At 33.5% G+C, this 12,909-nt stretch overlaps 1 protein-coding gene across 2 annotated transcripts in view; it reads right to left on the bottom strand.

Moving 5' to 3' along the window:
* LOC111147629 (myosin VI) overlaps positions 1 to 12,909 on the bottom strand; it is a 151,943-nt gene that overhangs the window by 62,975 nt on the left and 76,059 nt on the right. For both annotated transcript variants that reach the window (XM_022503813.1, XM_022503814.1), the window contains exons 8-11: positions 9,986 to 10,083; positions 9,308 to 9,472; positions 4,901 to 4,981; positions 1,657 to 1,837 (exon numbers count right to left, since the gene is read on the bottom strand). In XM_022503813.1, the coding sequence (XP_022359521.1) occupies positions 1,657 to 1,837; positions 4,901 to 4,981; positions 9,308 to 9,472; positions 9,986 to 10,083 (525 nt within the window). The remainder of the gene's footprint in view (positions 1 to 1,656; positions 1,838 to 4,900; positions 4,982 to 9,307; positions 9,473 to 9,985; positions 10,084 to 12,909) is intronic.

The following is a 12,909-nucleotide window of genomic DNA, read 5'->3' as shown; positions in this document are numbered from 1 at the left end:
TTTGTTTTTTTACATTTTAAACTAGAATTAATCTGTATTTTTATTTTACTTATTCATTAAAAACACTTACAGTGATTACTATGTGCTGGACATAAATACTGACATTATTTAATATTTAACACATTTATTCCCCTATACAACATGAGGCAGGAGTGTTGTTATCCCCCATTTAGAGGTGAGGAAACTGAGACACAGAGAGGTAAAGTTCCTGGCCCAAGGCCACACAAGCAGATAATATGCTTGTGACGAATACTCTGGCTCAAGAGCATGTACTCTTCAACACTACACTGTGCTGCATCTGATGTTACCGACCGCGCAACATCGCAGGATGTTAAATCTGAAAGTCATGAAGACTGTTTCAGTCTGCTCATTCACAGGTCAGGACTCTCAGTGAGGTTCAGTGACTGGAGGCAATTTGGGACAATGATCACAAGTACCTGAGTTAGTCAGACTTGGGGAGAGCCCAGCTTTCACATCTACAACTTCATTAGTAAATAAATTACTTATGCAGAGGTTTCACTTCCATAAAATATAGATAATGCCCTCTACCCCATTATCTTTACCAAGTTTAGATTATGATTATGTTGTTTACGATGAAACACAGTATATGAAAGGTCTTGCACATAGCAGGCACATTTTTAAAATGTTCTTTCTTCTTTCTTCTGACGCTCCTTCTTTATATGCATATATACAATGGCTAGGTACTACACTTTAAAAGTACTTCTAATGGACTGTTTCTTCATTATTTTACAAATGAAAAAAGCAAGCGTCAGAAAGCTTCTGGGATCTGACACTAAAGCCCATGTTACTGACTACTATATTAAATGATCCTTTTGATTTTTTAACTCGTTCTTAGTATAAAATATTTTAATAATGTATTTATGCAGGAGTCAACAATTTTTTCTCCTAAGTGTCAGATTTTAGGCTTTGCTGGCCATATAGTTTCTATGACAACTACTAAACTCTGCTGCTGTAGCATGAAAGCTGGCACAGAGAAGACATAAATGAATAGGTGCAGCTTTGTTCCAATAACACGCTATTTACCGAAACAGGCAGCTGGCCAAATGTGGCCATGGGCCATAGTTTTCCAACCCCTGTAATTCATGGATCAAATTTAAGATTATACAAAAAGTCTTATTTTTTATGTAGAGACTGAAACACCTAAGTTGAAAAGTTACTATCATGCAGGCATTAAATGCTCTTTTCAATATGTATAAAGTATAACCTATTTCCTTTCCCAAGTAATAAAGTATATGGGCTTGTACATATTCAATTGCCCTAATTAATGGATCAAAGTTTATATCAATGAACTGGAAAAATGTCAAAATTCTTTAATAGTATGTGCACATACTGCAAAAGTATAATTATCAGTTGAAAATTTTAACTAAATATGACCCTGAGAGTCACAGTTACTTATCCTTCATAAAATGAGTTTATTCCCCATCAGTATCACTGATTTGTTCAAAACAGAGTTCATAATGACTAATAATGCAGCATCCTTCATTCCCAACATTCACCATGTAACATAATACATTCTAGAAACTTCAGGGTATTAAAAACATGCGTACAAACAGATTGAATTTACATATAACAAAGAAATGACAGAACTTCTTTTATTCCTCTTTAAACAAAACAAAACAACACAAACAAAAAAACCTGAAGTGTTGCCGGCTTCCTCAAAATCAATATTTCCAAGGTGCAGGACACCAGCTACTACCCGGAACAGATCAAGCTTTTCTTCATCATCCAAACCAATCTTTTTCATGGCTATGCACATTCTAATAAAATCTCCATGGTCATCTAACAGAGGATCTTTCAAAGAACCTGCCTTAAGATACTACAAAACAAGAAGACATCAATTAATTGTTCTTTGTCATTATTTAAGTATATTAAAACTACTACACAAGGTCTATTAATGCACTAAATGACATGCAAAAACAAAATGTCAATGGAAAAACTTTACTATTCTAACAATTCAAAAACTAAATGTGCAAAGTGTACACAGGATCTCTCTGTATTACTTCTTTCAACTGCCTGTGACTCTACAATTATCTCAATAAATATCAGTCAAAATGGAATGAGAGGTTTTCCAGTTAAATTACAATTTTAATTCTAATGCATTATAATGCTAAATTAAAATACATTAGATAAAAATCTAAATTGAGTGAAAAAGAAGGGAATATCAGTGGTTGAAAGGAATCAATATGAATCCACAGGTCAAAAGGAACTAAGGTGAAAAATTATAATAAAAATTCAAATGTAACACTTAGCATTGTATTCCTTCAGGTTAACTGCCATAAACTGCATTAGTATTCAACAATAATAAATACTGGACAGACTAATAACAATTTTCATAACCAGAGAATCATTTTTAGATCTTGCTATATAAGCATATGAGGTAAGGTATATTAGTAAGCATTGTGCTTACTCAGAATTTATGCAATGACTCACATTTCAGAAAAAATAAAGAAAAATTTTCTCTCCTAAAAGAATTTACATCTAAAGTATTCATTTGTTAGAACCTATTTAAAAGCTCAGAAGAAAAAATAAGAAAGTTAGGGCTGCAGAAATCTTATAGAAGTAGAAAAATAAAAGTTACTGGACACAGAAAAATTGGACTAGGAATTTTCCAGAAATTGACAATGAATAGGTAAAATTAAACAGGTAATGCAGCACCAGAATTAACTGCCCACTAAAGACATCTCTAAGAGATTTTTTTCCCCCTCCCAGATGCCAATTCCTTCCCAGCTAAAGTTGGATTATCTTCCACAAAATTCTTTAAAATGCTTAATTATGCTTGGGTGAAATTTCTGGAAAATGTCTAGATAAAGAAATTTAATTTTATTCTTAAAAGAAGCAAAGGAAATAATCACATGCAGCCAAAGTTAACAGAAAACACAGATCATGCAGAATTTTTAGTCTTGCAACTGAATGGTTACTTCATTTAAAATCTTTCTAATCAAATATTAAGAATATATTATTATGGTAGACTAAAAATACTGCATTTTCCTAAAAATGGCACACAGCTTAGACACTCAAATGGAATTAAGCAGAGGATTCTAATTAGTCAAAAATTATCACCTCATCCTCCTGATAAAGAAGAGATAAAAAGTAATTTAAACATATTAATCCATTATTCACTTATATATTTTTATATATACACTCAATAATATGAACAAACTATCTCACAAAGTTTGATGACTCTAGAATCACAAAGAGTACATTTTCATCTTATCAGAATACAAAGAGTACATGTTACTCTTTGGAGAGTAAAATCTAGTTTTCCTCCCTCTTTAATCAGTTTTTTCCACGTTAAAGATAAAATTTAGAGATCTATCTTTTACCTAAAGGACAGATGCACTATTCCACTAGGTAATGTTTCCATTATCTTAGTAGGAAGAATAAAATTTCTGTATTTTGATGATACTTCATAAAAATAAAGGTTATCATGACAAAGGAAGATACCATAATAAATATTAAAGTTACTTGTTAAAGTTCCAACCATGAATTTCACCTAAAGTTTATGATTTATAATTCAGATATTTATGCCTAAAACAATAACTGTTGGGGCACCTGGGTGGCTCAGCTGGTTGAGTACCTGAATCTTGATTTCGGCTCAGGTCATCATCTCAGGGTTGTGAGGTCGTGCCCCCCAGAAGGCTGCATGCTCAGTGGGGAGCTTGAGATCTTCTCTCTCCCTCTCCCTTCCCCTCTATCTCTCCCTCCACTCTATGAGCACTCTCTCTCTCTCAAATAAATAAAATCTTTAAAAAATAAATTAAAATAAAATGATAAATGTTAACAAATAAATTAACTGTACTCATCTGCTTAGAATTTGAAATAATGGGAATTTTTGTTTTCTGTTCTTTTCTAGGAACATATTAAAGACATAATTCATCTCATTTCGAAAGCAGTCAAAATCATCTGATTCACACATTTAAAACTGGATATAATAAAAACTGTACAATTAAACATTCAATATAAAACTTTAAATAGAGACAAAATGAACTAGTCCCTAAAATTAATCCTGACTCAGATTTCATAATTTAACCTCCTGGAGTAGATATAACTTAATACTACTTATTATTTGAACATTACATATTAAAATTTGTAAGAGTTATAGATTTTTAGATTAAGGATTTAATGTTTTAAAAATAATAATAGTATAATTACATCTAATTGCCTTTAGAAACATAATAAGTAAAACCTAAATATAAGACTTTCCTAGGGGCGCCTGGGTGGCTCAGTGGGTTAAAGCCTCTGCCTTTGGCTCAGGTCATGATCCCAGGGTCCTGGGATCGAGCCCCGCATCGGGATCTCTGCTCAGCAGGGAGCCTGATTCCCTTCCTCTCTCTCTGCCTCCCTCTCTGCCTGCTTGTGATCTCTGTCTAATAAATAAAATCTTAAAAAAAAAAAAGACTTTCTATAGTATATTACAGAAATATAATGTTTTAAAGAGAAATATAACAATACATAAGCATTAGTTCACAAGAATGCTTACTCTATTTAATGTCTACTTCAAAGCTTACTTCGGCCTTTAAGTAGAAAATAAATTATGGACATATTTTATACTAAAGTCCAAGTGGGTAATGTGAGAGTAAGTTAAAAATTTTATTAGCAAAGGATAATTCTTAGGCAATTATAATACCCTCATGTGGAGGAAAAAGAACAGGAGGATAGCAGTGCACTGAGGCCTAACTAAGAAAAACCAAACTTATAGCTTTGGTAGATACCAACAGAGGCATAAAGTACTACAAGAAAGACTTAGATGAGCATTTTGTTTTTTAAGTATAAGCCTAAAAGTAAGAAATATTATTGGGGCTCCAAAATAAAAAATATATCTTTGAGTATGATTTTTATGTATTAAGGATTTTAATTTAAAAACAACAGTCTACTATACCTCGGGACTTTTTCGGTTCTGTAAAATCTGTTTGTCAGTTTCTTTGTTAGCAAAGTATCTAGTGCAGCCTCGGTTTAAATACTAGGAAAAAGAAATATAAATATAACAAATACAATCCACATGAAAATAATACAGAAGAAAATACAATTTATCAAAACAGTGGTAAACAAAAAGAACTTTTAAATATAACCTAAATATCATTTAATCTCTCAATTACAACTGATAACTTCTATATATTATAAACGTTTTTACTCCTACTAATCAAACCAGGGATATTTAAAATTCTGATTTTTGAAAGCAGATTAAATTAAACAGTTAACATAAAAATCAGTACCATAAAGCTTTCCTATTTTTAAAGGGTAGCAATTTTAAATCTCAATGTCAAATATCGTCTTAAAAATACAGTTCATAAAATAAGTACTATAGATATAATGAAAATCACCTTTCTACTAAATATACAGTCTCAAATAAGAACCTACACATTGTGGTTTAACAATTCAAGTAATATTTTTAATGCTGAGTAACAGAATAATATCCCTAAGTTTCTTAATTTCTGATTTTTAAAATGAGTTCTTCAAAACATGCCATCTATATTTGTTGACAGTTAACAGTGATCACACATAAATTACAATACTTGCTTTACAAACCTTCATAGGTATCCAAATAACAATTTCAGCTCTTATCTCAATGATTTACTTTGCTGCCCAGAAGCCTTTTAAAGACTAAGCACTAAAAACATAGAAGAAGGGAAGCAGCTGAGAAGAAAATAATTTATTAGTCCCAAAGTGAATCTATTACCACACTGAAGGTGGGGGTATAGTCAGGAAGGAAGTACACAGCAAACAAAATGGAAAATGTTTTTAGGGGTGCCTGGGTGGCTCAGTCAGTTAAGTGACTGTCTTCAGCTCAGGTCATGATCCCAGGGTCCTGGGATTGAGCCCCAGGTCCTGGGATTGAGCCCCACATCAGGCTCAGTGCGGAGCCTGCTTCTCCCTCTCCCCCACCCTGCTGCTCCCTGTTAGTACTCTCTCTGTGTCAAATAAATAAATAAAATCTTAAAAAAAAAAGAAAGAAAAGAAAATGTTTTTAAACATCTCAGCTTCTCTTTAATCAGGTCACTATGATCCCACTGCACCATGGCATGAATTCTGAGATTAAATACACCACACATCATATAGATGCTATGAAAAAAATGTACATTACAGGGGCGCCTGGGTGGCTCAGTGGGTTAAGCCTCTGCCTTCAGCTCAGGTCATGATCTCCGGGTCCTGGGATCGAGCCCCAAATCGGGCTCTTTGCTCATCGGGGAGCCTGCTTCCCCCCTTCTCTCTCTGACTGCCTCTCTGCCTACTTGTGATCTCTATCAAATAAATAAATAAAATCTTTTTTAAAATGTACATTACATTTTGAATAATTTGGGAATAAATTAACATTCTAGACGATATTAATTTAGGTGGTATACATTTATTTGTCTACCTCCATTATAATGAAATATTAAAATACAGAGAAAACCAGAAAACGATATACAATGAGTTGTTCTTTCCACCTTCGAATCTTCAGGAAAAAAATAAAAGAGAGGGAGAAATAATATTGTTAAGTAATTTCAATTTACTATTTCAAAAAACACTATTTTACTTAGTAAGATAATAGTAGCTTAATCATATAAAGCCAAAACAAATGTTTTCTTTGCTAGCAAGGGTTTTTATCTCCACAACCCTATATTGCTTTATAAAATACTTGGCTTTTGGATAGCTAAACATAGTATTAAAACCAACTACTTGTTTTTTCCAACTGCCCTGTAACTAGAAAACTATACCTATTCTTGCTATCCATTGTCATTCTATCCAAGTTTTATTTCTATTCAAGGATCTTTGCATGACTATAACAAATGCTCATAAAACATAAGCAAAAATAGCTGAATATCTGAATAATGCAGTCTTTTAAACCTTTTATTTTCTAAAATACATGAGTAGTTATAAATGTTTTCAAATAGTATCCCTATAATTCTTGATGTACTATTTTGGACAAAGTAGTGACAAAAAATTTTTTGGAACTGTTCAACACTACTTTGGAATTCTTTGTCTTTATGACCTTACCTATGAGTTGTAACTGAAGACCTAAACTAATCCACAGAAAAACCTGATGAAACTATCAACACACTTTCAAGTCACCTGAAGGCAGAATCATTTGGGGGAAGGGATATAGAGATATGCATGTGCATGCATGAGAGGAATAACCAAGACAGCAGATATATTTGGGTGAAAGATAATACTGTTCCTCTAGTCTCCTCCTAACCAGTATAAGAACTCTGGGAAGTGAAGAAATCAAGGCTCCCAGTTCATATTACAGAGGGAGGAAACTCTCTAACTTGATTAAGAATTTCAGTAACTACCTTCCGAGGATGACTGCCATTGTGCCAGGAAAGGCTATACATTCTAAGATACACAAATAATATGCTCTCAAGCCTCCAAACAGAAAGAAATGCTAAATTAAGAATAGTCACATTACTTTACCATTAACTCAGAGCCAACAACATCACATCCTCATTATTAAATTTCATATGATTCATAGTAACTTATACTCCTTTTCTAAAAATCATTGTATAGAAGTATCTCTGCTATCTTCCTGATTATAATGTGAGCAACTAACTTCAAATTCCAACTGATTTAATGAGTTCTAGAGAAGGTGAGACATTGTAGAAGTAGATGAATAGGCACAGTTGTAAAGCATTATAAAACAGTAGTTTTAGGTTTTCCAAATACGTATTAAAAGAAACTGACTGAAGTAATAAAAGCTGAATTGCAAACATAAACACAGACACAGAGAACAATAATTAAATATAATATGTGTCACGATTCTCGTGTGGAGAACTCCTACCCAAAGAGGATTATCCAGAATCACCTGGAGAACTTTACTCAAACTTCATTCCTTACCCATTCTCATAATCCCGCACATTCCTCACAAGGACACTGTTCCCTAGCTGTGAATTTATAAACCGCTAGCCATCTCCAGTCTGACCACTTCTTGAAACTCTATTAGCTTGTGATTCTTGGCACTCCTCATTTTCCTTGTACTTATCGTACAGTCCCACTTGGGCTTTCTTTCTTGTGCAACTCTTCACCATCCATACTCTTCAACTCCAGAGTCTGGATACTGGCACATGCTTTTCTACATTATACAATCTCTCTGGACAATCTCATCTACTCACTGTCATAGTTTTAACTACTACCAGAGTACTGACATCTCCCAAACCTATCATGACAGCACTAATAATAATCTTCAGATTAGGATACCCAACCATCTTCTAATCCTCTCCCTAAGGTGATCATAAGTTCCAAAACTAAACTCAACCTATATGCCACAAATCTTCCATCTGGCCCTCGTGTGGTATTTACATCTACCCAGTAACCCTAGTCAAATTTGGAAAATTATTCCAGACTTCTCCTTCTCCCTACCATACTCAGTCTCCAATTCCTATCACTTTACCTCCCAATATTTTGGACATCCCATACTCTCACCAAATTCAGGCCCTAAGTAACTTACTTCAGTGATAGCCATAAGGTTTCCAACGAATTTACCCCTACTTCTATTTTCTATCCATTCCCTACCCCACCCTCTTCAAGATACCTTCCGTTTTAAAGCCAGAGGTAAGCACAGACCTATCCAACTTTCTACTTAAATCCCTTCAATAGCTCCTTATTAACTACAGAAGACCAAACTTTCTACCCTCAACTCCCACCATTTCCTGCCTTACCCTTTAAGCTGTTTCTTGCCTTTCTTTGTTCACCTTTTTGCATCTAGTAGGAATACTATTTGCATCTTTCTTTCTCTAGTTAACACTTGAAAATCCTTCAGGATTCTGATCAAACTTCAGTTGTTCCTTGAAGTCTTTCCAAAATTCCCAGCATCCTATGCATATCTCTTTCTTAATCTTTCAACCTATCAGTCAGGCTTTGTGTTTGTACGTGTGTGTGTGTGTGTGTGTGTGTGTGTGTGTGTTTCACACCAGATTCTAAGTTGCTCATGAAAGGAACTGCTCATCTTTTTCACCTAGGCACATTGCCTGGTACCAAAAAAGCAAGCAATAAATATTTACTGTTGAATTAAAGCCAAATATAACTCTAAAAAGTAGCATTACAACAGAACTATTATAGATTTCTTATTGAGTTTAAATTGATAAGTGGTTTCCCATCTATCCTTTTATCTTTCTGATTACATATCTCTTCATATAGTATTATATTATAAATTCAGCAGTAAATCTCAATAGAGACCTACATTCTATCATGTTACACTGGATGCAATATAAGCTACATACAACTGGATATCAGAATCCATTAAAGTAAGTTTTAGAATTGAAATCAATTAAATTTGCAAAAACTCTAAGTAATTTCTTTTCATCCAACCTACCCGAAAATTATCCGGGGAGCTTAAATGAAGTTTTTCCCTAATATCTTCAGAAGCACCAGCACACAACCTATAAAAGATATGATAATTCCTTTCCTCTTTGCCTTGAACACAGATTCTAGATTTCTCTAGAAGGTAATGTGAAACAAATCCTCCAACAACTGAACTCTGAAAAACAAAACAGAGAGAAAATACATTTTTGCATTTAAGGTCTGAAAGTATAACCTACCAATGTTGAATTATTCTTCTAATAAACATTTGTCTATATCAAAGAGGTTGTAACAGTTATCAAGTAAAGGGAAAAAAAGAAGATAACTAAATAAATGTAAGCTTACAATATTTATGAAGGTCATACTGAATATATATATTCTCCCAATTAGCTAAAGTAAAGAGAGAAACTCAAATGGATTTACCATGAGTTCAGTGACAGCACCAGTTCTGTCAAGACCCTTGTGTTTTTCTTTTTCTTTCTTTCTTTTTTTTTTTTTAAAGAAAAAAAGTAGGCTCCAGACCCAGTGCAGAGCCCAATATGGGGCTTGAACTCATGACCCTGAGATCCAGACCTGAACTGAGATCAAGAGTTGGACATTTAACCAACTAAGCCATCCACGTGCCCCAAGACCCTTGTGTTTTTCACAAACACTTCCCAAAGATATCATCCCAAAACTCACTCTCACTTACCTTTTCATTGAAATGTATTTCTACAAATTTTCCAAATCTACTGCTATTATTGTTGCGAACAGTCTTTGCATTTCCAAAGGCTTCTAAGAGTGGGTTAGCTATTGAAAAAGAAATAAAAATATTTCATCAAAAAAACAGCATGAAGGAAAATTACAAAACAATATGCACAGTATGTTTCCTTATTAATACAGAAAAATGTTTTCAAACATATTACCATGAAGGAATTCACATGTAATGTCAAATCCCTCAAATATCTATTGATTACCACTATATTCGGCCCTAGTAAAGTACAGAAGATGGGGAAACTACTCAAATTATGTAAAAAGAAAATGTAAATGGTAAAGGAAAGACTAAATTTTAAAGTCATTAGATTACAAAATTTAGAACTCAACTTTAAAAATTACTCCCTATAAATTTAAAGGTTTTCACAAGTACATCAGCCCTAAAGGAATAGGAACTATAATATAGAGTAAATAGCAAACCCCTGGTGAACAAAATACACGCAAGAAGTTATTAGTTGACTTACTTTCCTAAAATATTTTATATATTAATAAAGCCTCCATACTTAATATTTTCATGTACATCCAACAAAATCTAACATGTAAGTTACAGAATGACTAAAAAAGATCCTCAGAACAATGGTTTTTAAAATCCCAGCCTACAAAAGACTCATTTTAGATGTAAAGACACATGCAGATTGAAAGTGAAAGGGTAGAGAAACATTTATCACACAAAAGTCAGAGTAGCAATACTTCTATCAGACAAACTAGACTTTTTTGTTCTTGTATTGTTTTTATCCTGCTTTGGTGACAGGGTGGCACTGGTCTCATAAAATGATTCTGAATATGTTCCCTCTATTCCATTATTTGTAAGACTTTGATAAAGACTGTCATTATTATTATTTTGTTAATGTTTTGGTAGAATTCACAAAGCCAATGTGGTCTTAGGCTTTTCTGTGCTGGGAGATTTTTAATTCAATTTCCATTCTTTCTATTGGGCTAAGAAGATTTCCTATTTCTTGGATTCAAGATTCATGATTCAATTGTGGTAACTTGTGCGTGTTTAGGAATCATCCTGTTTTTGTCTAAGTTATCTGATTTGTTAGTATATAACTGTTTATAGTAATCTGTTATCACACTATGTATTTCTGGGGTTATCTGTCATACTGTTTTTCATTTCTCATTTTAGTTTTCAAGTCTTCTCCTTTTTTTTTTTTTTTTTAAGATTCTATTTATTTATTTGACAGCAAGAGAGATCACAAGCAGGCAGGGAGAGAGGGGGAAGCAGGCTCCCTGCTGAGAAGAGAGCCTGATGGGCGGGCTCAATCCCAGGACGCTGGGACCATGACCTGAGGTGAAGGCAGAGGCTTACCCCTCTGAGCCACCCAGGTACCCCACTTCTCCTTTTTTTTCTTAATGTAGTTAAAGTAGTGTCAACTTTATCTTTTTTGGAAAAACTGGTCATTACTTTCATGTTATAATACTGCTATTGTCTCTGTTTTATTTATTTCTGATTCTTCTTTGTTATTTCGTTCCTCTACAAAATTCCAGCATTTCACCTAAATTTATTCTTGTTCTAGGTCCTTATGGTGTAATGTTATTTATTTTCTTAATACAAGCATTTATAGTATAAATTTCACTCTAACATCTGCTTTTGCTGCATTCCATAGATTCTGGAATATTGTATTTTCTTTTTCCTTTGTTTTGAGACATATTTTGATTTACCATTTGATTTCTTATTTGGTCCATTGCTTGTACAGTAGTATGTTATTTAATATTTACCATTAAATATGTAATATTTACATTGTAGATTTTCCAGCCTTGTTTTATCTCTAGTCTTGTACCATTTTGGTTGGAGAATATACTTGGTATGACGTCAGTCTTCCTAAATTTGTAATAATTGCCATGTCTCTTTCTATGTGATTTAGTCAGGGAGCCTTCTGTGTACTTAAAGAAATGTGTATTCTATTTTTCTTGGATGGAATATATTATATTTATATTTTAGAACCATGGTTCCTGATGTATGCTTCAATAAAAAATGTTCTTGTTGAAAAAAAAAAAATAACTTTTGAGGGTACTCATTTAAAACAAACCATATCAGGGGCACGTGGGTGGCTCAGTCATTAAGTGGCTGCCTTTGGCTTAGGTCATGATTCCAGGGTCCTGGGATCGAGCCCCACATCAGGCTCCCTGCTCAGCAGGAAGCCTGCTTTTCCCTCTCCCACTCCCGCAGCTTGTGTTCCCTTTCTTGCTGTGTCTCTATCAAATAAATAAATAAGATCTTAAAAAAAAAAAAATCAGAGAGGAGGTGGATAGGGGGATGGATAAAATAAGTGAAGAGGATTAAAGAGTACACTTATCATGATAAGCACTGAGTAATGATGTACAGAGTTGCTGAATCACCGTTATTTTATACCTGAAATTAATATAACACTGTATGTTAATTACAGTGGAATTAAAATTAAAAACTTAATAAAAATATTTTTAATGAAAATAAACTCCCAATAAACAAATGTAAAATTTTAATTGTTTTTATCTTATAATAATGTATACACACCATATGACTAAAAAAGGTTTATTAGAGTCTATTGTTTGTTTTCTTTTGTGTTGTTTTTAAGTACTCCACACTAGGTGTGGAGCCCAATGCAGAGCTTGAACTCACAACCCTGAGATCAGACCTGAGTGGAGATCAAGAGTCGATCACAACCAACTGAGCACCCAGGCTCCCCATTAGAGTCTATTCTTATACTCACCAGTCTCAACTATAAACATCCCAGATTAGTGCCAATATTATATATTTTCTATCTGCAACCTCATAAATTGCTTCACAATGTTTATTACTAGAATTTTCTTATGAAATCTTTTAAAGTTTATCTCTCTTATTCTATCCACAGTAGAAAGCTTAACATGTATCCAAACCCTTTT

This window comes from Enhydra lutris, unplaced genomic scaffold (genome assembly GCF_002288905.1).
Source record: "Enhydra lutris kenyoni isolate GAN:26980312 unplaced genomic scaffold, ASM228890v2 scaffoldscaffold17, whole genome shotgun sequence".
Taxonomy (NCBI): Eukaryota; Metazoa; Chordata; class Mammalia; order Carnivora; family Mustelidae; genus Enhydra; species Enhydra lutris.
This window is presented reverse-complemented; position numbering and strand designations above follow the sequence as displayed.